Raw genomic sequence first — 25,256 nt, 5'->3', positions numbered from 1 at the left:
CAGGCCTATTTAAACCCAAAACTTGACTGACAGATAACTGGCTTACTCCACTCCTTTTTCCTGGTTGTTTGTAACATACACAGCAAAATCTCCAGTGTTAAATTAACACTAGAGAGTGTCTATATGGGTCCACACCTCTGAGTGTTAAATACAACACTGTTGAGTGTTAAATTAACACTTTTGACAGTGTTATATGTTTAAAAGTAACCTAGTCAGTTTTGAAGATTAACAAAGACTAACACTGAGCAGTGCTGATTTTCTAACACTGGAAAATAACTCAAAATGTTAGAAATATTTCAGTGTTAGAAAATCAGCACTGCCCAGTGTTAGTCATTGTTAATTTTAAAAACTGACTAGGTTACTTTTAAACATATAACACTGTCAAAAGTGTTAATTTAACACTCAACAGTGTTGTATTTAACACTCAGAGGTGTGGACCCATATAGACACTCTCTAGTGTTAATTTAACACTGGAGATTTTGCTGTGTAGGTGTAACAGACTTGATGCAGTGTGGAAGCAAACAAGCAGGCATGTTTATGAAGGCTACAAGAGGGGAGGAGGAGAGAATGTAACAAAGAGCATCAGGGTGTGGGGAAAGGAGTCGGAATGGTGGAAAAATTAACAGGGGAAAGGAGAGCGAAGGTTTTCTTTTCCAATCCCGTTCCTCCCCGGGTTTGTCTGGAGGTTATAATGCGTGACACCGCAGAGGGTTGTTAGTGCTCGCGCTGCTGCTAGTGGGCTGGTTATTCGCAGACTTGAGTCAATGCAAAGTCATGCAAACAGGTAGGTAGTTCATGCACGCGTGCCACAGCCTAGCCCAGCTGGGGGTCAGTGTAGGCCACATAAAGAACAGGCCAGGCTACACAAGGCTCGGGCAGGTCATTGGTGTGCCAGTCATGCAGGGACATTGCTGTTGAGGGAGGGGAAAAAAGAAAAAAAAGAAAAGAAGTAATGGTCAGATGGCAGGGCTTTTTAGCCTAAAATCAACAATCTGCTCCTGATCTAACACCAAGCAAAATTATTTCAAGGTTAGTAAGTTATGATTCCTGATATGCGTTAAAACTGGAAAATGACAACGGAACAAACAATCGGTTAAACACATATTGAGAAAAGCATACCCTATTTAAGACTCCCATTTAAAGTTATATACCTGTATGTAGTGCGCATTTTAAACACCCTTTAGCAAACCTGGAAAAAAAGTGCTTTTTACTGTGACAGCAATGAGCTGATTATAGAAAGTGATATGGAACAGTCCACTCTGATGTGTGACACTGAACAGGTCTTCATGTCCACTCTGCAGATGATCCAGAAACTAAATCTCTTTCAACAGACAGTCCTCAGGTCTAAAACTCTCCAACCATCTCACCGCTAAACGTTCTGTGAATACATTATTTTGTCACGTCATATTAGGGAGAAGGTAAACCTGACAGATTGCCAAGGTACAGACATTTATATCAAACACTATGGCACATAAGGTGTTGTCTGTCAACTCTGTAAATGCTGGTGGCTCCTTGTTCTCTTAGATACTTAAAACTAATTTACACCAGTATGTACACTAGCACAGGAAATCTATCAAGTCTTAAATTGCACCACCTGGAACAATTTCAAAACCTAAAGAAGTCTTTTTTTTTTCTTCGGGAAAAAAAGCTACCATTCACAATTATTGCTGCACCATTACCAACAATCATGCAGTCCTATTTGAAATCACTCAATTAAATCAGTTAGAACATTTAGCAAGCAAATCAAAGATTTACACGAGACATTACATAATCCTATGCTTCGATGTATTTGCTGGTCGAGACTGAAATGAAACACTGACACATTAAACTAAAAGTTGCTTTTACCTCCTTAAAGCTACATCATAAAGAGTTACAATAGATGACGCAGGACAGAAAAGCTGTCAAGTCCACTGCAAAAAACAAGCTGAACTTGAAAATGTTACTACAGGTAGAGATGTGCATAAATACTGCATGAACAGGTAGAGCGGTTCCTCTTATCAAAAATTACAGTAACTTGACAAGGACACGCGATTCTTCTGAGCCTTGCAGTCTGGAAAACCTGCATGGCACAAGTTTACTACATAGCACAGGTTCAAGAAGGTCAGTGGTAGAGAGGGAGGAAGAAAGGATGTTTGGTGTGATTGGTCAGAACCTATTAAATATGCTGAAGCCTGATAAAAGGTAGAAGTCTTGCATGATGGGCGTCAAGGTAAAATACGCTTAGGGGGAGGAGGAAAAAAAAAAAAGGTGCAAGATTTGGGGGCAACCTTTCTTGGCATCTCTACCTCATGGATCTGATCAAGAAGGAAAAAAAAAGAAAATCAATCGGCAGGAAATGCAGGAAAACATTTACTTCCATTAGAAATGAATGAAAACAGAACGCCTCAAAATAGGCACATCGTCCGGGGGACTTGTAAAATAGCTGGCTGCAGCATTTCGTGCCCTACTGCCATCTACCTGGCGGTAGCTGACTGGGCGTGACCGGGATACTGGCGCCGGGTGCTGGTGGCTTGTCTCTGCCGGGCCAGGAAAGACTGACCAGAACCAGTGTTGGCGAGTCGATCTTCAGCAGCCTTCTTCTGCAGAGACATACCCTGGTAAAAGAAACAGAGGAGGAAAGCTTAAGGCCCCATTTGAAAGTCACTACAAATCAGCAACACTCCAAGTCAAAGACAGCCCTCAAGAAGGAGCGCAGACTGTTAACACACATATTAAGACAGTCATTAGATTATCTGCTAGTTAGTCCACCAAGCCTGAGGTATAGGAAATTAAATTAGCTGACATTCAACATTAGTGCTGATTTAGCAGCTCATGAACAATAATACCAGCAACTGATGAGATATATAATGAGCAAACAGCCATTGACGTTATTGAATAGTCTGTGCTGCCATCTAGTGGTGATTTTCTTGGGCAAACAAAAAGGGGTGTTTACCCTCTGTGGTAGAGAAATGTATTATATCTGTTATCTACAGCAGAAAACATACGCAACATTTAAAAAAAGCTCCAATTATAACATTTTTGTCTTTCAATGCTTTAGTAGATGCTTTGTTCAGCTATGAATTACTTCCTGACAGTAGCTATTTCTGTGTATTGCTATTATTACACTGAACAAAAATATAAACGCAACACTTTTGTTACTGCTCCCATTCCCCATGGGATGGACGTAGAGACCTAAAATTCATTCCAGATACACAATATAACCATCCCTCCCAAACAGTGGTCACAAATCAGTCCAAATGTGTGGTAGTGGGCACATCTGCCATATTGAGATAATCCATCCCACCTCACAGGTGTGCCACATCAGGATGCTGATCTGACATCATGAGTAGTGCACAGGTGTACCTCAGACTGCCCACAACAAAAGGCCACCCTGGAATGTGCAGTTTTGTCTCACAGCAAAATGCCACAGATGCCACAAGCAATGAGGGAGCGTGCAATTGGCATGCTGACAGCAGGAATGTCAACCAGATCTGTCGCCCGTGCATTGAATGTTCATTTCTCAACCATAAGCCGTCTCCACAGGCGTTTCAGAGAATATGGCAGCACATCCAACCGGCCTCACAACCGCAGACCTCGTGTAACCACACCAGCCCAGGACCTCCACATCCAGCAGGTTCACCTCCAAGATCGTCTGAGACCAGCCACCCAGACAGCTGCTGGAACAATTGGTTTGCACAACCAAACAATTTCTGCACACACTGTCAGAAACCGTCTGAGGGACGCTCAACTGCATGCCCGTCGTCCTCATCGGGGTCTTGACCTGACTCCAGCTCGTCGCCGTAACAGACTTGTGTGGGCAAATGCTCACATTCGATGGCGTCTGGCACGTTGGAGAGGTGTGCGCTTCACGGATGAATCATGGTTCACATTGTTCAGGGCAGATGGCAGCTGAGAATGTCCCAGTTCTTGCATGGCCAGCATACTCACCGGACATGTCACCCATTGAGCATGTTCGGGATGTGCTTGACCGGCGTATACGACAGCGTGTACCAGTTCCCACGAATATCCAACAACCTCGCACAGCCATTGAAGTGGAGTGGACCAACATTCCACAGGCCACAATTGACAATCTGATAGACTCCAAGCGACGATGTGTTGCACTGCATGAGGCAAATGGTGGTCACACCAGATACTGACCGGTTCTGGGTCCCCAGACAGGCAGAAAAAACTGCAATCTGTGGCATCTTGCTGTGAGACAAAACTGCACATTCCAGGGTGGCCTTTTGTTGTGGGCAGTCTGAGGTACACCTGTGCACTACTCATGATGTCAGATCAGCATCCTGATGTGGCACACCTGTGAGGTGGGATGGATTATCTCAATATAGCAGATGTGCCCACTACCACACATTTGGACTGATTTGTGACCACTGTTTGGGAGGGATGGTTATATTGTGTATCTGGAATGAATTTTAGGTCTCTACGTCCATCCCATGGGGAATGGGAGCAGTAACAAAGGTGTTGCGTTTATATTTTTGTTGAGTGTACTTGCTTGGCCACAAATCTCAGCTGTATGTGCCACAGTGCATTTTAAAAAGAAGACCAATCGTCTGTATCACCAGGATTTGCTTCAGACTGTATAGGTGCTCCTTACCATATTGTACCAGGCTGACACAATCAGTTTCTCCTCGTGATCTCTTTGGCTCTTTGTCTTGTCCATTTCTTTCTGTTTGGAGGAAACATGAAGGCAAAATCAACCTTAGAGTGGAGGATGTTTCTAAAACAAATATTGGCACATGAGTCTATTACTTATTTTGCCAGGCCCTTTTTTCAGGCACCCTAATTCCCAACTAGATAATTGATTACCTCCAGTGAATGCAACATCCTCTCCTTCTCCTGCAGCTGGTTTTTCAGGGCTTGGACTTCAGGACCTGAACCTTGGTTCTGTTTGGGGTCCAGTGTTCGGATTACCTGTGAAGGACACATTCAGGTTATGTTTGGGTTTTTTTTTTGTGTCCCATACAGCCCGCCCTAAAGAAGACTATTCATTTATGGACCCTTTGCTAGTAAACATTTACTCACACTCTTGGCTTTTTCGAGGTATTTCTTGTATCGCTCCTCCATCTGTTTCATGTCTTCATCTTTTTTCTTCAAGGCCTCTTCCAGCTCCTCCACTCGTTGGACTGAGAGGGGAAACAGCATCTTAGTTTAGATTTCCTTTAAACTGACTCATACATTTTAATGTCAGTGCATGAAGAGTTACCTGTACAGCAACATTACACACAAAATGTTTTAAATGTCAGCGTGTTTTGCATATTCAGATATCACCGTAAACTCACTGCTGGTGTTGTATTTCGGCTCCATTTCATCAATGAAGGCATTTTTCTTCAGCAGCTCATTATTCAGCTCTTGTACTTTTTCCCTAAGAAAAAGAACATTGCACCTTATATCAGGTAGCTCACAATATGAAATGCAGAATTAAGCGACATGGGCAAATTAAGTTAAAACACACTCACATGTGCTCCTCATATTTCTTCTTCAAAATAGAAGACTGGAAGAAAAAGAAGAAAACAAACAAAACGGGCGAATGTGTTAGAAATCGTGGTATCAAAATTCAATCATTCCTGTACGTTGAACTGTTTTTGGAAAAGATCATGATCCAAGATGTGGAAAGATGAAGAGATGAAGAGACCTTCAGTATAGTCAAAGTGTTGATGATACTGAGAATGTACAATTAAAGCAGGAACCTAATTTCTTTACATTTTGAATCAGCACCAGTCCCCAATTTGACATCAAGGCGACGTGCAGCCAGTATAGACAAAACTCATTTTCAGAGTACTGAGAGATTACATGCTCCGATTGCTACAGGGAAGCTAGAGGAGAAGACAAGGACTTTGGGGTTTCTATCAGGGGAGGGGATTTAAAACTACTCACAAGAACAGAGAATATTTGCGACTTGCTACTACTCTAAAGTGTAAATGCTACATTCGGTTACACATTCTTGTCAATATAAATATGTTTTAAAAAGCTATGCAAACATCAGAACTGAAAAGTCTAAAAGCTGCAACTTGCTGAAATCACAAAGATATACTTACTATAGTCTGACAGTGGAGAACAGTTGGAAAATAACAATAACAAAAGAACAAAATGGCAAAAATTAAAAAGAGGTGCCAAATGTGACATAATAATCTGACAGTTTCACATCTTTGATTCTCACATAAATGTTGCATCTGTACTTTCAATGTTATTTGAGGGAAATAGTTTTCCATTCTCTTCTTTCTGTTGCATGATTTTAGACACTGTTCTCGTGATATTGAGTGAAAGGAAAGATGAGGCTGATACTGAGATCTAAGATCTACAGTGACGGACAAGAAATTAAACCAGAAACCCCACAAAAGAAAACAAGTTTTAGATCAGTGTTAATCAGGCAGTAAAGACAAAGTTAAACATGCACGTAAACTCTCTTCCTCACATCAACCTTCCTGGGAGATGCTCCAAATCGCATTTTCTTAAAAATCTGTTGTCCCATACTAGGAACTAGTTTGAAAGAGACAAGGAACAGAGAGGAGGGCCATGAAAACATTTAGCATCAGAGGTGAGGCGGCAGGCAAATGTGTTAATAAGATGGAGAAAAATTAGAGTTGCTGAATTGCTGAGGAGCTTGTATTAATCTCGTTCACTGTCGCAATCAAGCCTCAAACACCTGTCTTTAACATGGCTAGACATCATCCCAAGAAAGCTAGTGTGTCTAATGCTACAGCAGAAATAATTGTAAATAAATAAATAAAATGACATATGCGCAGAAAGGGGAATGCAAAAGCTGTTAGAAGTTGTTAATGTTTACAGTGCATTGAGGTAAGCACAAGAATTAAAAAGGCTGATGTTGTGAAAAAAATGTTCGTTGCCTTTTTCACTATTGCACATGACTTTCCAGGACCTAAGCCGTCAGTAGAAACAGAGCACTGCACTCTCTGAAGTGTAGTTTGATTGCTTTCTGTGTTTACTGCCGCCAGTAAACTGGTGCTGGAATTAAACACAGTATGAGTACATGAGTACAAGCATTTACTTACATCATCTGCTTTTGAACCCTGTTCTTGAAGATTCTTTTGTAGCTCCTCTACCTGACTCTGTTCCTCCATCAAGCGCTGATTTATCAACCTAGATAACAAGTACAACGTTTCACCACAGTGTTATTTTCAACAAATCAGTGACCAAACTGCAAAATAAACTGTTGTAGATCCAATATTAGAAGGAGATTTTTAGCTGATAAGTCATTCACTGAAATACAACAAAGACAAGAACAACTGTGTGGAGAAGTAAAGGCGAGAATCACCCACATTCCAGCACACAAGTGAAAATGTGGCTCAATATTAATATGAACAGACCAAAAGGAAGAACAATATTATTGTTTGCTCTTCTCAGATTCTATATCAGTGAGACACTGGGTTCAGTAATAGGTGATTTCCTGTTAATACCAATAAGCTATATGTCTTTGTGCTCGATGCCAACCTGTTCTCTGTCTCCAGTTCATTTTTTCTCCTGTTGGCATCCTCGAGTAGACTCTGCAACAGAGCGATCTTCTCATTGTCTGATCCCTCCTGAGCCAGTTTCAGCATCTTGTTTTCATGCTGAAGACGAATCACGTGTTCTCTAGAAACACAGAAGCATCAAGAGCATTAAACTCAAATAACAAGCATTCTTGTTTTATACCACAGTCTCAAAAATGCTTCAGAATATTGGTCTAAATGATGAACTTAAAATTCGCAATATTTTGTTATTTATTTATTTTATCATCTCGTGTTAGTATAGGGCACAACGTGCAGAAAGGGAAACCTCAACCACAACAGGAAGAGGGCTCACTTTGAAATGGTGTACTCCTGTGCACGGAAACATACACACAAGCAAGCTCAGGTCAAGTAGTGAGTGTAAGTGAGATATTCACTTCAGCGTAACTAATCACTGTAGTGAATCACCTTATTACAACACTGTCTGCTTAATGAATTATACCTATGGCCTGCTCCGTTTTAGTGCTCCTGACAGTGTTACAGCAGTGGGTTAAATCTGACAAATTCCACACTTGAGTCAAAAATGTTATCTACACAAATTTGGTTGGATATTCCCTGTATTTAATACAGCAGGAGATAAAGCTTGAGGCCAGCCTTGTCTTGGGCTCTAGTGTGACAGACAGCCAAATGAATATAAAGCACCTGAGAGCCTTACATTCAGCTAATCACCAAAACAGCAGGATGGGTAGGAAGCTTTGTGTCAAGCCCTGTTTTTAGGGCATGGCACATGAATCCATTCCAACTGAAGAACTGTTGTTTCCAAACAATTTATTACTGACTACAGGTACTGACTACGACTTTCAGGTGAGGTGCAGTTGGCTGAGGGACTGAATTTTCAGCTGCGAGTGCGACTCCCTGTTTTACAGTTCAGATCAAATGAACAGGCAACAGGTGCCTCTTATAAAAGCAGCATGTTGATACTGAAAAGTCACCAAAAGACATCAACTGGAACATAAAGTCATTAGTCATTCACAAAACAACATGTTTTCATCATTTACCTTTACAGTAAATGAACTGCCTGGATGGGGTTAACCTTCCCTCTCCCTGAAAGTAGCTTTTAGAAGATTTGTATACAAATCCACATTTTTCCTGGGTTCACAAGTACTGAATAAAAATTTAAGCATATTATCCAGCCAACAGAAAATCCAGCTGTCCTGGAAAGCTGCTGGCAGTCTGATGTAACTCACACTCAATTATTACATAACGCTCTACAGGGTTTTTAAGCTAAACCCATCCACCATAAAACAGCAGAGAAAGCCTTGAAGCGGGCTTGAAACTATCTGGTTGTAAAATAAATTACACTAGAGACATACTTTACTATCCAAAATTTAGGAATCAAGCCTTAAAAAGTGAATTTATTTTACCAGAGCATTAGTTATATTCTTTTTGCATAGTTTGCTGTTGTATTTGTTACTCAGTTATTAGTTTTTTGTTCTTTTTTATTTTAAAAACCAACTTCTAGGATGATCTAATATCATTATTCTTCTCTTTCATTTAAAATAATCAAACTGGCACAAAAACATATGGGTTAAAACATATACACACACACACACACACACATACCGCATCTCTGGAGTGGTGATCTCAGCAGCCAGTGAATCAGAACCATCGTTGCTACCCAATGGGAATAAACCTTTAAATACAGATATTAGTTGTAAATAAGATGAGCAAGAATTCATTAAACTTATAAGAGGCAAAGCTACACCTATTATATTTCAGGACAAAGACATTTCTTCACCTGATGTGAACTGTCCCTCTTGAGCTTGAACACAGTGTAATTCCTCAATAGTTTCCTTCAATGAATCTCTCTCACTTCGCATACGCTATAAAGAGACAAAGAGTCAAACGTGTGAATGAGCGAGACAGACAGAAGGTCAAACAGCAGAAGTGCAGGATCTGGAATCAACATCAGTGTGCTTAGTAGTAAAACATTTCCAGTAAAATACTTTCCAGACAGCTGCGCAAGTACCAGTTATCAAGAGCCTTTGGTCAAAATTTCCTCTCATGCTAAGTTACAAGGTTTGGCTTTTCTAGCTGTAACAAATTTGATTTCATCTAAAAAGAGAAACAGGTCTGAAAGAACAGTAAAGTGGCATATTTCATAAAAACAAAACAAACAAAAAATTAAAGTAATTCTTTTGTATGTCATCAGTCCTAATTTTAGTCACATTAAATATACGTACATCTTTTTCTTTTTGTAAAGAATCGACTTTCTCTTTGAGGCGTTTATACTCAAACTCCATCTTGTCCGCCTTTTTAGACTCCTCTGACAGTCTGTTCTGAAGTTCAACCACCTGTGAAGAGAGATGACAGTTCAAAAGAAGACCTGATCGCTAAAAAATTATTACACAAGCATGAAAATTGTAAAACAGTACTAAGACTGGGAAAATGTAAAACTTATTTATTTAGGAACAGGTACCTGTCTCTTGTACGTCTCCAACTGGGCTTTGGCAGCATTCGCCTTTCGTAGCTCTTCCTCTAAGCCAACATTAGCCTGCATTAAAGCTGTGGTTTTCTCTTCCATAAGCTTGTTCTGGAAAATACGGACATACATTTTTTTTTTTTAGACTGAAAGTCATGTTTCACAATCTGATTTACACATTTTCAAGAACTGCAGTGTTAGCACTCATGAGAATAAAAGCTGTATTAAAGTTGCTGTGTGTGTGTGTGCGCGCGTGTGAGTGAGAGATTGTACTTGTCTTCTGAGCAGTCCCATGTCCTCCAGTTTCTTCTTGTAGTGTTCCACGGTGCCCTCCAGTTTTGACACCTTGTCAGATGAGTGCCTGCGATGAAAACAACAAGCAGTTTTATTTTCACCACTGTCATACTGATCCTGCTGATTTCCACACTGGATTAGTTAAAGTTTAGTTTATGGACAGATAACAAGCTGTAAAGCTAAAAGTTTTTTAAGCCATAGTGTTTTCTTGGCTCTTTTATTTTCTGTCTTTAGGCCAATACATCTACTAATGAATGAATGCTAAAATTAAAACGTGTGCTTCACAGCACCTTAGCTAGAATTACTACAAACAACAAAGCTCCTGTCTTATTAGTTTTTTAGTTTGTTTTAATTTAATAATTTTAATATGTTAAGGGTTCGTTTTGCATCCTCAAAATACCTGAGGACATCAATCTCATCTTTTAGAGACTGGGCCTCATCAGCCAGTGATGTAAGGTCTTCATTCTGGGACTTCACATCCAAAAGTTCTTTTTCCAGCTCCTCACAACGGATCCGGTAATCATCTTTTGCTGCCTCCAACCTAGAGGGAATTAGAAACAAGTGTCATTGAGCCTGCAGATTTTGGGCATTAATCAATTCAACCCTGACTTGTTGAAATTCCTTTCCACGTTGCATGCAAATCGAGACCTGAAGGTTTCTTCCTGTAGCTGCTCCAGTTGCGTCTGCAGCTGAAGATGTCTGCGTCCAGCAGGGCTGTTTATATCCTCTATGGAGTCAGACTGGTTAAGTCTCTCCATTAAGACCTGGTTTTCTGCTAGCAAACTGCTCTTCTCCTCTTGCAGGGCTGCCACCTGGAGAAAGGGAAGTGTTGAAGAAAAGGCCAAAGAATGGGATACACGAAATCATGAGTGAAATGAGAGGAATGGGATAAGAAAAGGTGAAAAATGGGACAGCGTGGAGAAAAGAAAGATTAACGGGAACACAAAAGGTGTGGAAATGATCGATTGAAGGGATTTTAAACACATGAAAAGAAGAGATGCAGAAGGGAAACAAGTTAGAGATGATTTATAACTTTCACAATGTAGGTAAGCTACTTTAATTTGCTTGTTTCCTTCACAGCATCCAGGTCCATTAGTTTAACAAACACACACCAAACACACCTTAATAAGGCAAATCAATTAACTCCAACATGGCAGAGAGAGCTACATGGTTGGTGTTTTCTCAGTGTGATGGGCAAAGCAAAGCAAAAGCTGCTGCTGCATTTTAAAGTAAACAGTAAAAATTAGATATATTGATATAATTTGTTGAGAGAAAATACAAACCTTCTTTAAAAAATTAATATAATCAGTCAATAAGGAAGGGATTTTTATTAATTTGCCTGGATCAAGTCTATAAACATGCCTTAAAACACTGGAAAATAATTTAATCCTTCTGGGACTTTAGGAAAATTATCTAGTGAATCTATTTGCTCTTTTTTATTTTATTTAAAAATGCATTTTAAACTAATATGGTGTGACTCACTCTCTCTTCTAAAAAGCTTAACACTTCCATGTCTAAAATTCCTACGAAATTCCTTGTGAAAATTCCCTTATGGCAACAAAACTGTATCACATCAAAGATGCGAACCGTGCAGCTCAAAACGCAGGAAACAGGGTGAAAATCAGCTGCAATTAATTCCAAAACCAGCACACGGGTTCCTCAAAAGATACCAAGTGCCTTCAGGTACAGGCTTAATAATTTTGCTGACTGCTTGCTGATCAGAGTTATGCAACCAAAAAAATAAAAAATAAAAATCTGAAGACTGCATAATGTTTAAACAGTGATGAACGCATTTTTCCAATAAGTGATTCATTTCTGAATTCAAATGTTAACCTATTTCCCTCGCTTTCTACTATTGCTGTGGAAAAGCATGGGACACACCAAGGTAAAAGAAAGCCACATCTGACACAGCCAGACCAAACTGCAGTTGTGCCTGGTGTGCTCCAACAGGACAATGTGTACAGTTGCACAAATGCTTGTGCACAAATGCTTGTGCACAAATGCTTGTGCACAAATGCTTGTGCACAAATGTGTACACATACATGCACACAGAATTTGGAAAAGGGGAACCTGTTGCAAGCAGGCTAAAGAAAATCACACACCATGAACATAAGAAAGAAACAAAGAAAATAAAGTCTGGATTTACCCTCTCTTCTAGCTCATTAAAGTCTAACCTCAGTCTATCACGCTCCTCTTGGGCACGGAGAGCCTTTAAACCAAGGCAAACAGTATTGAAAGAGTAAAGAGGAAAGATAAGAGGAAACTGATTCAACACAAGTGGAGAGCAAGTATCCCTTTAAATTACAGCTCCACTTTTTGGCAACAACTGCAATTAACAGTCTTTCATTTACAGTGAAGATTTTGGGCTGGTGGGTCAGATCGCCAATTTGGCAAGGCAATTATTAAATAAGGAACTATGGGACATGCCAATCAGTAGCAACTGAATCAACAATTTTGATGACATCAATCCAAAAATGGAGCTGCTTTTAAAGTGTAACTAAAAATATCTGTAAACTATATTATGAAGTATGACACTTATGTAACAAATGAGTTAGAGCAGAAAAGTTGTTCACAACCTTATTGTAATAGGTTGTAGTGGAGTGTAGTGGAAGAGTAAATGTACACGGTGCTAGCTGTGAAGAGCCTAAAACCACTGGCCGTTATTCATACAAAACCAACCTGCAAGTCAAGCTCGCGACACCTCTGGGCAATCTCTTCCTTGGTAGCCAAAGCATCATTCAGCTCCTCAACTGTCTTCTTCAGCTGAAAACAGATTAAGCATAAATCAAGAACTGCTGCTCCTCAAAATGTTTTATGTAGTACACTTAATAAAAAAGGAAAACAATTCCATGCAGACTTGTGAAAAATTAAGTACATCCTTAATATTTTCATATAAATTAAGAGGGTAAGTAGCAGTCAGGTGCTGCTAATCAGTGGATTCACTGATCAAAAAAATAATAATAATAATAATTTTAATTCAATCTAATCCAATAGCAAAGAAGGTTTATAGAAAGACAATATAAAAGCAGTAAAACTACACACAACAATAAAAACATTGTTGTTTTTATTGTTTTTATTAAATTTACATCCAAAAGATTCCAAGTACACAAAATCATAAGACATAATCCTCCAACCCCCCCCCCCCCCCCCCAAAAAAAAAAAACCAAACAAAAATCCACAAGGTAAATAAGAGAGACATAAAACTAAAGAACGCTACTGCACAGGTAATAAAAAAGTTTAGATCCTATGACATCTTACTCGTGTTCTTCTCCGTCTGCAGCCTGAAGGAAGTGGTTCAAATTCTCTGAAGGGGATGAATCTGGCTCAGCACAATAGCTCAGCCCTTTCACACTACCTGCTGCTCATATACAGCAAGGAGTAGACTGTGGGAAAACTATTATTTTGCTGGCTACCTTCACAACTTTGTTCAAGCCTATGCTGTTCTTTGCTCTAACATGATTATGAGAAAAAATTCATAGAAAAAGACTGAACAAGTATACAAGTATGGATAGTTTTGATGGGTTGTCAGGATTTTTTCCCCACTAAAACAAACATAGAAACAAGGCTTAGGTTTGCAAAGCTACATCTGAGCAAAGCACAAGAGCTCTGGAAAAGAGCAGATCTTTGGACAGACGACAGACGAGACCAAACCGGAGATGTTTGGTGACGATGCAGAGGAAAAACCAAATACAGCCAATCAGCACACCTCCTACCATTTGTCAGCCACAGGATATGGCTGACAGATGGTACGAAGCACCTTATAGTAATTGAGTGGATCATGAACCGATCTGTATACCAAAGTATTGAAGAGTCAAATGTGAGGCCATCTGTCTGACAGCATGGCCAAAATTGGGTCAACAGACCAAGCACAGCAGCAAATGTACAAGAGATTGCTGAAAAAGTAACGATCACACTGTTGCAATGACGGAGTCAAAGTCTAGATCTCAACCTGAGTGAAATGCTGCATAGGAGCTTGTCAAAGCTTGAAATCTACATACCTGTCTGTCCAGATCCACATATGAGTCAGTTCCTCCTGTAGCTGGAGTCTCTTTAGTCATCAGCTACAGATACAAACAAAAATGATTAGAAGTGAAAACAACACTAGCGATGGATACCATTAGTTTTATTGGTATCAATATTACTATTTATCATCATTCCTGAATCGAATAGGTTTCAAATTTATAATTAACAATACCAGTGACCAGAGTGTGTTTTTTTATCCATAAAAATGTGACCAGTTAGCTGTTGATCACTAAAAAGCAAGAATCAAAGACTCTTACTTTCATTTATTAGTTATTATATGCACATAATACTTTTTAAAGGTCTAAAATAGATAACAAGGTACCTCTTGGATGGCAGTCATGACAACATGCTGCACCGATTCTTCCATCACCATTATGGTTTTGATGTATTCTAGGGATTAGAGAGAAAACCAAAATTAAGAGTAAGTAAGTATAAAGTAGCACATAACTTTCTGAATCAGTGGGTAAAGCAGGGAGACAACACAGAACATGGGCCTCTTAAATCCAATATTCACCTTGTTTCTGTTCACAGGTGACAGCGCAGCCCAATATAAGTTGTAACATCCTTCCAAGCTCAGCTGCATCAGAGTGTTCTCCAATAAGATTAACATCAGGTAGTGGGAAGTCATTAATATCCTGGCCTAAGACCTAGAGACAAGGATGAAATATGTAAGGGCTATACATTGTATTGGTTTGTATTTATTTATCAGGGTCAATGCACAAGAACATGAATCTCCTAAGAGAAGAGATGCATTCTACCAGATTTACATCAGTTACTAGATCATTTCTATCCACAGTCACCGGGGAGATCAAGCAATAAACACAAATACACAAAATCACGTAAGCAAGGAAAAATTATCCTAACACAAATTCAACTGGTAGTTCCTTCAATAAAACACAGACTGTAACACAGCACCAAATCCCATATAACAATTACTGTCACACATAAACACAAATAGATCAAGAGGATAAAAGAGAATCCCCCTTTTAACATCACATGAGAAAGAGTGGCAATAAACAGTAGTTCAATGAGCTTATTCCACTTCCTGCCAGCTTTAAACATAAAGGCAGATTGGAACAAAGCAGAGTTCCTTCTAGGAACTTCACAGTCCCCTCGAGCTGTGAGCTCCAAGCTCTGGTTGTGTGTTCTGGGGGGTGGCGCACAATATTATGAACAATTTAAAAAAGTGAGTTGTACGTCTGCATTTTTTAAAGTATTTTACATATTATATACACACATATACAGTGTTTTGGGGTTTAGTCCATCTGGCAACCAGATGAGTGAAAGAAATAGTATTCACTGACCAGTTGCAAGTCATTGCTGGAAGTTGACTGTAGTTGCTGGGAAAACGATTGCTAGAGTGCCAGGCACATAGGCCTGTGTAACCTGTCGCAAGGGGAAAATGTGTATTCCTCAACCAGATGGCAATACCGCCTTGTGATTGTTTTGGTCACTACTATATTGTTGCGTTTATAGTTTGATTGGAAGTGATGGACTTGTCGACAAACTCTTGCCAGCTACTCTCCGAGCTGTTAAACTGTCAAAAGTGAAACAAACCAGAAATGATGAAGGGCTTTATACAAAGTAAAAGTTGTGCCTCAGTGCTGCAGCCAACACGTTTCAAAGGACACAACTTTTACTTACAAGTCGAATGGTCTCCATTTCCAGTAAGTATCACACTTTATGAACTTATCCTACTCCTCAGCTAGAACAACACGACAGATAACCTGAAAAGTAAACGCGATTAACTACAGACCACCATGGCAATGTCTTAGCAACCTAGCAATCGGTAGTTGTATCACATCCAATAAAACAGTAAATTTTAAACAATAAAATCACATCAGAAACCTCAAGAACAACTGGATTATTAGGACTTGTGATGACTTAAGCTGACTGGAGTAGAGTAGACAATCACTTCTCCTCTACAAGAATGTCTGGATGTAAAGTACTGAAAGTTCATTTTAAAATCATTATAATAATTTAAATACTCTCACCTCCTGGATATAGTCTAGGATGCCTTTCAAGATTTTCTTTAGATTGCTGATCTGTAAAAGAGAGGAACGTATATTATTAGTAAAATTCAGGTTTAATCAGCAAATACTGATAAAAAAGAGACCATTTGACAAAGCCCATCTCATGCACACTTTGCTATTATTGAAATCAAGAGTAAGTCATGTTTACCTTTAACCTCCAGTTGTCTCCAACGTCTGGCTTGATTCTACTAATCCAAGCATCACTAAAATACACTACATCTCTAGAAATTTCAGACAAAAAACAAAACAAAACAATGCAAAGTGGGCTTTGGTAAAAATAAAAAAAAAAGCATACCAAATGAAATGACTGGGTTTTTTTTTATTCATTTGTGGACTATGGATTTAATATAACTTTATAGAGATTAAACTGTATTTGTTTACCTAAACTTTACAATGATGTAATAAAATTCATCAAAAACTGATTAGAAACATTGCATTTTCTTTCTACACAAACATTAACAGTAACTACTTACATTTTCTGTAGAACTTGTGCCATGACAACACCACTTGTCAGGTCTTCTACAGTCTTGCATGGAGCCTCTACTCCAAATGTCTGGATCTGAAATAAGTAAACAAAGCGCTGGTTACAGAACTAAACTATACAATTATACAGGAGTAACCAGTGTGTTGAAAACAACATAACATGTTTGAAACACTAGAAAAAACCTATTATAAGATTAAACGCCCTGTTTTAGGGAATCCCTTGCTCACAATCATACTGTCACAGCTGTATGCTGGCTAGTATCATCACACACTTATCTGCTGTCCACTGAGCAGATCCACCGTACGCATTGCAAATTTTATAATGGTGCCTTTTAATAACTCTCAATCATCCACAGTACTAACAAGAACTCACACTTACTGCTCTTGCGGACTTCACTTGTCATTCTGCTCAATTTCTATTATATCATTATTTCATTATGTCCCTTCTAACTATTTCACATGTCTTCTCTTCCTACCCTCCATATTTTTCTGTAGCATACCCCTCTGGCAGAAAGTCTGTTGCCCAGAAAGAAGTGATATCAGTCTGCATGCCAACTTTACAAGAGCCAAAGGAAGAAGATACACTAAGAAAAGGGATGAAAAACCTAGTTAAAATCCTGTTTGTACATAATTCTGTCTCCCTCACTTTCTATTATATAGTATAGTATATACATAATGCAAGGCCTCTATTAAAAGTAAAAGCCAACCAGCCGTCCACATATTTTGCTCATCAACAACGACACAGGTTAGTGAGGTTTGTTTCTTGCGGCAAGCTATTTTTCTGTGAGTGACATAAACTGAATGAATGACACAGAGGTACCAAAAAGACACCAGCAACTTTGTCCCAGTTCTACCTGCTTGTCTCTGTGAGTGTCATCATTTTAATTCATGTCTAGTACGTTTTCCCACCCTGCTTTGTTATGCCGGGGTTGAAATTGAAAAGGCTGAACTGAATACATGTTTATCTCGCTGCAAGTCTGAGAGACTGACTGGACCAAGACTTTTACAAGTGTTTGCTGTCACTACCGAGTTTTAACATTTATTTAAAACTGAGTGTTTTATCTTTTTTTTTTTTTAAACAAGATTAAAAATGAAAAATGAATTCACTGTTCTACACACCCACACACATACTTATTGATAAGTGGAAGAAAATGGATGGATGGATGAATTTACTGTACTAAACTAATTTGATTTCTAACTATTTTAACAGTTTCACACTAATTTATATTTTAAGTTAACAATTTAAGTCTGGGACCATGGGAAGTGTGTTATTATGTCACAGAAAAGCAACTAACGGCACTATTTCATCATTAGGAAAGAACAAGATTAGTAAACAAGAAGACACTTGACACTGTGCACCTTAGAAGGACACAGCTCATGTGGTATGAGGAGAGCATGACATTGCAGTAACATCCATCTACAAGGAAAGCTTTTAGACTAGAGTTGTATTTAGGCTGGACATGAAAGGTAACGCTACAGTTTAGATGCGAATTTTGAGTCTTTTCCGCTTGTCTTTTTTTTTTGCACTGTAATTACATTGGGGGGCCAATTAGCTGCAAAACTTTATCTATTACTGCTTTCAAAATAAGCGATTTGTCAAATAGTCCTAGGCAGCAGGAACAGAAAGCCAGACACTGGCCAGGAGCCAACACAAAAGAGAACCTAAACAATAGTCGTGATTATGTAACACCAATTACTGGGGAAAAGGCAGAGAAACTTCACCTGATTACCCACACCCACAGTTTTCACTCCATCTACCAGCTCACTTAAACACATTTGCCAGCTTTAAAGTACAGGATACAGTTACTTACTAACTTCCTATATTTGATGGAACTGGGATAGACGATAATAGCAAGACTTGCCTCTTAAAACATTTGCTGTGTTAGCTTTTTTAGGCAGTATTAAAATGTGTTACTAAAATACGAGCACGGCAACAACACAAATCCCTTTTCTTTTGAACAGCCACTGAGTTAAGAGGAACTGAGACAAGACAAACATCTAAGTAGAAACGGCTGCATGGATCCCTATTGTTATGAACTTAGTACTGCACAACAGCAATATTTGGTCTGCATCGTTTCCTTTTGCAGGAAAGGCAGACAAGGAAAGAAAATAAAGGAATAGCCAGCCCTGCAAAAACCACACTGACCACTAACAAACGTGACACTATGCCGGGCAGTCCTTAGCTGACAACACGCTGTGAGAGTTGTACAAAAGAAATGAATTCACGGCCCCTGACACGCAATGTGCTTTTGTGCTTGATTTAACGTATTACCTCAAGTCATCTTAAATCAATCAGCTACTTTTCCACTTTGCTGACTGATAAAAATTTCCTTTCATTTTTGTGTGGCTGTAGCTTGAAAAAGATCCTACACTATTCTTTCTAAACAATAGTGGCTTTCATGGTAATGTGAGCTTGACAGCTTTAGCTGCATGTCCCACTGTCCAAACCAGCGCAATACATAGAGTAACACTATATAACAAAGCATCGGAAAGGAATGTATGCTGATGTGATTTCTAATAAAAGCCAAAGCTGACCAGTGCAGGTGGGTTGCTTTATGTGCAGGTGCAGGACATTGTGCAGTCACGTTTTCCATGAATGAAGCCAAGTATCATTCTGTTCAGTACACTTATCCTCATAAAAACGCCTTTAGAGATTAGTTAATTATGTCACATTTGGTGTCTTGAATGTTGATCAGGCACAAATCTAAAAACAATTAACCCAGTAATTACATCAGTCACAAATAGCCAATCAGCCTTCAATCAAACCTAATGTTTATCGCCAATATGCTGGATTACATCACTGAATATAAAAAATATGATTTAATTTTATATCCATCCCCTTTATAGTCTCTACGTTTATGTGAATCAAGAGCTAAATACATGCAATCGGTAGTTACAGAGGACTAAATCTAGTTAGTATTTCCTATGCTTTGGTAAATACTGTCTTGGAAAGAAAACTTCGGTGATAGACCTTTGTGTTGCCTCGACTAAAGGGCAACAGAATATGAGCCCCAGTGTAAAATATTATATATAATATTTTATAATATAAGCCTAATTCAAACTTTATTGATTTCAGATGGGATGTCAACTTTTGAGATAGCGCTAGGCTACTAAATGTCCTCTGAATGACATCATCAGCTCATGTTCCAATCAGCTTATTTTAATTAAACTAATCGTGGAACCCTGAAGCACTCGTCCAAGAGCAAAACTGGGCTAATAAATGTCCTCTTAATTATCAGGATCACCTTCCATTCAGCTTGTTACGATTATACTAATCAAGAAGCCTTGAAGCACTTACGAGAGAGCAAAATGAGGCCAACAACCACTTCAGCAACTACTGGAATAGTACCGTCTGCACACCCTGGATTTTTATGAAAAACTGCTTCGACAGCTACCCTTTTGTCCTGCTCAAGGCAACTTCTCTTAAACAAGTGGGAAGCGGTCCAAAGATACCTTCTAGATATCCACTATAGTCCCTAACCTATGTTTAAAACCGAACTCTGGTTTGTTTTCCCCCTTGGTGTGGTTCACTTTTATAGATTGTGAACACAATAATCGCAGGTGTGGACAAAAACAACCAATTCGAGACCCTTTGAAGATGTTGGTCTCAGTGCGGCTCCAAATGAACTACAGAGCAGTTTGTTTATAGATGTGCAAAGGTCTGTATGGGCTAGCAATTAGCCGTGAAAAAAAAACCCCAAAATTTTCCATGTTCTCCAAATGTCCAGAACACAGCACCTTCTTGCTGTAGTTTACTTTTATTGCTCCTTCCGGAAATCCATCTGGCCAATAAGCGGAGTGAAAATTCTCATGTGATTTGTAGTGAGGAATTTTGCTTCGCTTGGAGCTCACTTGGATTTTTCTCTGCGTTAAAAGAAACCAGGCAAAAGCGACATGTTTACTAGCACCCCATATGGAAAAGAAATAGTAAAAACTTATATGATTTACTCATGAAAGTGGCCACTTTCTCATTACTTTCATATATTGTTTTAGTAAGTATCCAAAACATACAAGTTTCATTATATATATTACATTATATTACAATTATATATAATTTTTCAATGGATCTTACAGTATATCTGTTTTCACTCTCGTATGCTTTTCATACAAGTTTCACACAAGACACAATACACAGATACAAACTTTATAAGAGATATATATACAGTGGGGCAAAAAAGTATTTAGTCAGCTACCAATTGTGCAAGTTCCCCCACTTAAAATGATGACAGAGGTCAGTAATTTGCACCAGAGGTACACTTCAACTGTGAGAGACAGAATGTGAAAGAAAAATCCATGAATCCACATGGTAGGATTTGTAAAGAATTTATTCGTAAATCAGGGTGGAAAATAAGTATTTGGTCAATAACAAAAATACAACTCAATACTTTGTAACATAACCTTTGTTGGCAATAACAGAGGTCAAACGTTTACTATAGGTCTTTACCAGGTTTGCACACACAGTAGCTGGTATTTTGGCCCATTCCTCCATGCAGATCTTCTCGAGAGCAGTGATGTTTTGGGGCTGTCGCCGAGCAACACGGACTTTCAACTCCCGCCACAGATTTTCTATGGGGTTGAGGTCTGGAGACTGGCTAGGCCACTCCAGGACTTTCAAATGCTTCTTACGGAGCCACTCCTTTGTTGCCCGGGCGGTGTGTTTTGGATCATTGTCATGTTGGAAGACCCAGCCTCGTTTCATCTTCAAAGTTCTCACTGATGGAAGGAGGTTTTGGCTCAAAATCTCACGATACTTTTCCTGGTGTCCTTCGAAAGCTCTTTGGTCTTGGCCATGGCGGAGTTTGGAATCTGACTGTTTGAGGCTGTGGACAGGTGTCTTTTATACAGATGATGAGTTCAAACTGGTGCCATTCATACAGGTAACGAGTGGGGGACAGAAAAGCTTCGTACAGAAGACGTTACAGGTCTGTGAGAGCCAGAGATTTTCCTTGTTTGAGGTGACCAAATACTTATTTTCCACCCTGATTTACGAATAAATTCTTTACAAATCCTACCATGTGGATTCATGGATTTTTTTTTCACATTCTGTCTCTCACAGTTGAAGTGTACCTCTGGTGCAAATTACTGACCTCTGTCATCATTTTAAGTGGGGGAACTTGCACAATCGGTGGCTGACTAAATACTTTTTTGCCCCACTGTATATATATATATATATTTTTTTTTTTTTTTTCCATATGGGTCATTAACTGATACAAACTATAGTTATGAAAAACGTATCGTGTAAACTGAGGTATTGTAAACTGGAGGCTCCAATTTTGCTCAGGTTCAGCTCACGAGTCAGCAGTGTATTAAAAGGGTTGACCAGGAACTTCACATTAGACTACCTGGTTTACCACAAACATTTTTGGCCATCACAGATAATTCTTGCATTAATAAGAACACATTGACTGACAGTATAGACCATAAAGGGCCACTGAACCAAAACAATGCTTCATCAAGATGTGTTTCATAAGCCACTGCAACACGTAAACTTGGTTTCATATGTACTTTTGGAAATGAGCGTGTAGTGAAAAGTAAAAACTCAGCTAGTCAACCAAAAACAATAAACAATCATGTTATTATAAATGTCAGCTGTAGTACATAAGTTGGTGGTAACACATGGGGTGGACTGAGACCCAACAGGAAATCCACACCTAAAAGTTTGCAGTAACAGCTGGGTCAGGACATGCTCAGCTGTGGAGAACGTGTGCACGACTAAATAAAGTTTAGAATGTAAGCGATCACGTATTAAGAGGCCGGATTAGCCTTTTTCAAATCTGCAGCGCATCGAAACCCTAAATCACAACATTGATAAATACACCAGACTAACCATCTCCTGTGTGTTTTCTCAGATTTAATGGTAAATGGCTGATTCTCATATAGGGCTTTCTACTCAAGCATTCTGGCCTTATACAACATGTCTCATTCACACAATAACTTCTCTCTATGTGTGAATGTGCAGCATCTAAGTGCTGCACATTCACACTCTGATACATGCATTAAGAATAACTCTGGGTTCAGTATCGTTCCCAAAGACACTCTGCCACGCAGACTGGATCAAAAAGGATCAAACCACCGACCTTCCAGTTAGTAGATGACCTGCTCTACCTGCTGTGATACCAAACCTTCCCAAGGGCAAATTAATGAAAAACAACAAAAACATTAAATCCTGTGGCTTTTATTCATTAATTCTTTTTAAACATCCAGTAATTTCATATAATGACAGTAAAAGTACATGATGTGTATTTTCCAGTCATGTGCAACCCTATATATTTAAAGTATGAGTTGAGAAATATCTATACTATATATATTAGTATAATATATATACTAAATATCTAGTTAATTTTTCATTAACAGTCTGGATAATTACCAAAGCTACACACACTCACATGTAGCATGCAGTGGGAGATAATCACGTGTTCTCAGTCCGGGAAATATTCCACTTGTTTTAGCTGTGGGCGCTTGCAAGGCGGACCATTCAGCAGGCAGAATACATGAAGCTGAATGGCTCACCGTGAATTTAAAGGATAATTGCCTGCATTGCTCTTCATGCAAACACATTTGGATATTATAGACTTTGAACTAGAAAGCTGGGAAGGTAAATAGTGTTTCTCCAAACAAATCTAGTATTTACAAAGTCATTAAATAGTACTTGCAAATTTAATTCAAAGAACATGCATGAAAATCAGCTATGCTTGATCTTAATGCTGCACTAATCTAAACCAGTAACACTTGTCTCGTTTTAGTCCTAATTAGTCACTGATGTATCTTCACTGTTAATAGGCATGTAAGGTATGTGAGGCATGTTTGCCAGATCCATTATCACTATGACAAAGGTTTACTGGGCCTTTTCACAAAGGGAATCAATTATTTTATGCTATGTGTGTAAAACTAATCTGTGGGGTCATCTACTGCTCTTCTTGACACATCTTCAGTGAAGTTTCTGGAATCACTGGATGTTTTATGGCTTCAAGTATCACACAACAACATCCAGGTGACCCAAGTGAACCTGCTCAGAAACCAGCTTGTGTGCAGATATGCTGACATTAGAGAAGCAGGGTAGCATGCATGAACTCGGCTCCAATATAACCAACACCAGATAGATGTTTCCATTATACAATTCTGACATTTCTACCACTAGAGTATTGTGAAAACATGTAATTTTTCCATGCAGAGTTTTCATAACGTTCCATCCAGTCAAATGCCTGAGCAGCACTTTATTAACCTTAAGGTCACTGGTTTAACCATCAGCAATCGTCACGTCATACTATGGTAAATGAGGATGTGACAGCTTTCCAAGTACAACGTGTTATGCCTTTTCTAGAAACCCAGTGTTGGGAGACCTCATTGATCAATGTAAACATATACCAGTCTGCAGCACGTGACTCTACAGTCCGACGCCTTTAGCTTAAATCCCAGTTTTCAGCCTCTGAGCATCAACAATATAGGGTAATGTCTGGTTAAAAATCCAAGCCCAAGAAGTTATTTAGCATTAACATTTTATTCAGAAGAAGGAATGAGGAAGAAAGGCGAACATAATAATATGCTACACTGAACAACGATGACAGGAATTTAACCCCAAAGCAGACGCCGAGCGTTTATCCTCATACCATAAGAAAAGACAAAAAAGGTTTGACCAAAAGAAGCTTTAAATCATAACAAGGCCAATGCGGTTTGACACACCATTCGGTAGGGATTTAGTAAACGAAAGCTCAAATAACGTTAGATAAAAGCCGGATTACACAGCGCATGAATCAAAAATCAATAGTTAAGCCATGGTATGTGGTGTGCTGGCGGCTAGCAACCAACACATCAGCAGCTAAACACAGCAAACAGCTGGCCTGCATACGTAACCACTGTGAGGCGAGTCATTTTCCTCTAGCCAGCTAACGTTACTCCCGTTAGCTCTTCGAGCTACCATTAGCCTAGCTAGCGTCGCCGGGGCGCCGGAGAACCGTCTGTCAGCGGAAAAACAACTATAACTCGATTACTTACCCATGTTAAGAGGCTTTCACACACTTCCATACGATCCAAAGACTCTGATGTACTCATCGTGATCTAACGTAGACCGACTTTACGTGGCGAAGAGAGCCTGAACTTGATAGTCAGCTTCATACACTCCCGAGATCTCTGGCTCTCTGGGTGTCTCACAATCCGTCCGCCAATGGTCGGGTTCGCTGGTTCGCTAGTCCGGCGTCTACCAGAGGCGGGCTGTGTGGGCGGAGTCTATAGTTCGTTTTAAAGGGCAGTTCTCACTTTGAATGTACTGTCAGGTATTAATTACATGAAAAGCTAGTCCACAACCAATTATTATTTCAAAAGAATCTGAAAACTAGCACAAAACAAGCACCAAATGAAACATTCATTTATTTATGGTTCTAAAATATGTAGACACAATCACAGGCAAAAAAACAAAACAATCCAAGGAAATTACTTTTTTTTCTGGCAAGCAAAACGGAAGCAGCGCATAAGCTTGGGAAGACATACAGCTGACTCAGTGCT

The 25,256-nt window shown here is 39.2% G+C and overlaps 1 protein-coding gene across 6 annotated transcripts; it reads right to left on the bottom strand.

Moving 5' to 3' along the window:
* Positions 1–433: 433 nt before the first annotated feature.
* Positions 434–24,949, bottom strand: hook3 (hook microtubule-tethering protein 3). 6 transcript variants are annotated; one of them, XM_086300493.1, is made up of 25 exons: positions 24,750–24,949; positions 16,748–16,833; positions 16,423–16,495; positions 16,236–16,286; positions 14,756–14,888; positions 14,564–14,631; positions 14,217–14,279; positions 12,898–12,981; positions 12,365–12,427; positions 10,867–11,030; positions 10,619–10,759; positions 10,198–10,285; positions 9,922–10,035; positions 9,686–9,796; positions 9,241–9,325; positions 9,066–9,135; positions 7,447–7,587; positions 7,008–7,095; positions 5,454–5,488; positions 5,277–5,359; positions 5,020–5,120; positions 4,804–4,908; positions 4,592–4,663; positions 2,458–2,594; positions 434–2,294 (listed from the first exon to the last, which is right to left on the bottom strand). In XM_086300493.1, the coding sequence occupies exons 1-25, from the start codon at positions 24,804–24,806 to the stop codon at positions 2,282–2,284; spliced, it is 2,226 nt and encodes a 741-aa protein (XP_086156619.1). In that variant the 5' UTR covers positions 24,807–24,949; the 3' UTR covers positions 434–2,281. The 6 variants fall into 6 exon arrangements, with proteins under 6 accessions (XP_086156619.1, XP_086156618.1, XP_086156624.1 ...); XM_086300492.1 differs by having other exon boundaries at positions 436–911; XM_086300498.1 differs by lacking the exon at positions 16,423–16,495 and having other exon boundaries at positions 436–911; positions 24,750–24,930.
* Positions 24,950–25,256: the final 307 nt, after the last annotated feature.

This window comes from Aulonocara sp. 'chitande type north' Nkhata Bay, linkage group LG7, assembly GCF_057382095.1.
Source record: "Aulonocara sp. 'chitande type north' Nkhata Bay isolate Kocher_YH1m ecotype deep benthic linkage group LG7, A_spYH_male_GT1.1, whole genome shotgun sequence".
Lineage (NCBI taxonomy): Eukaryota > Metazoa > Chordata > Actinopteri > Cichliformes > Cichlidae > Aulonocara > Aulonocara sp. 'chitande type north' Nkhata Bay.
Note: the sequence above shows the minus strand (reverse complement) of the source record. Positions and strands in the feature narration are given on the sequence as shown.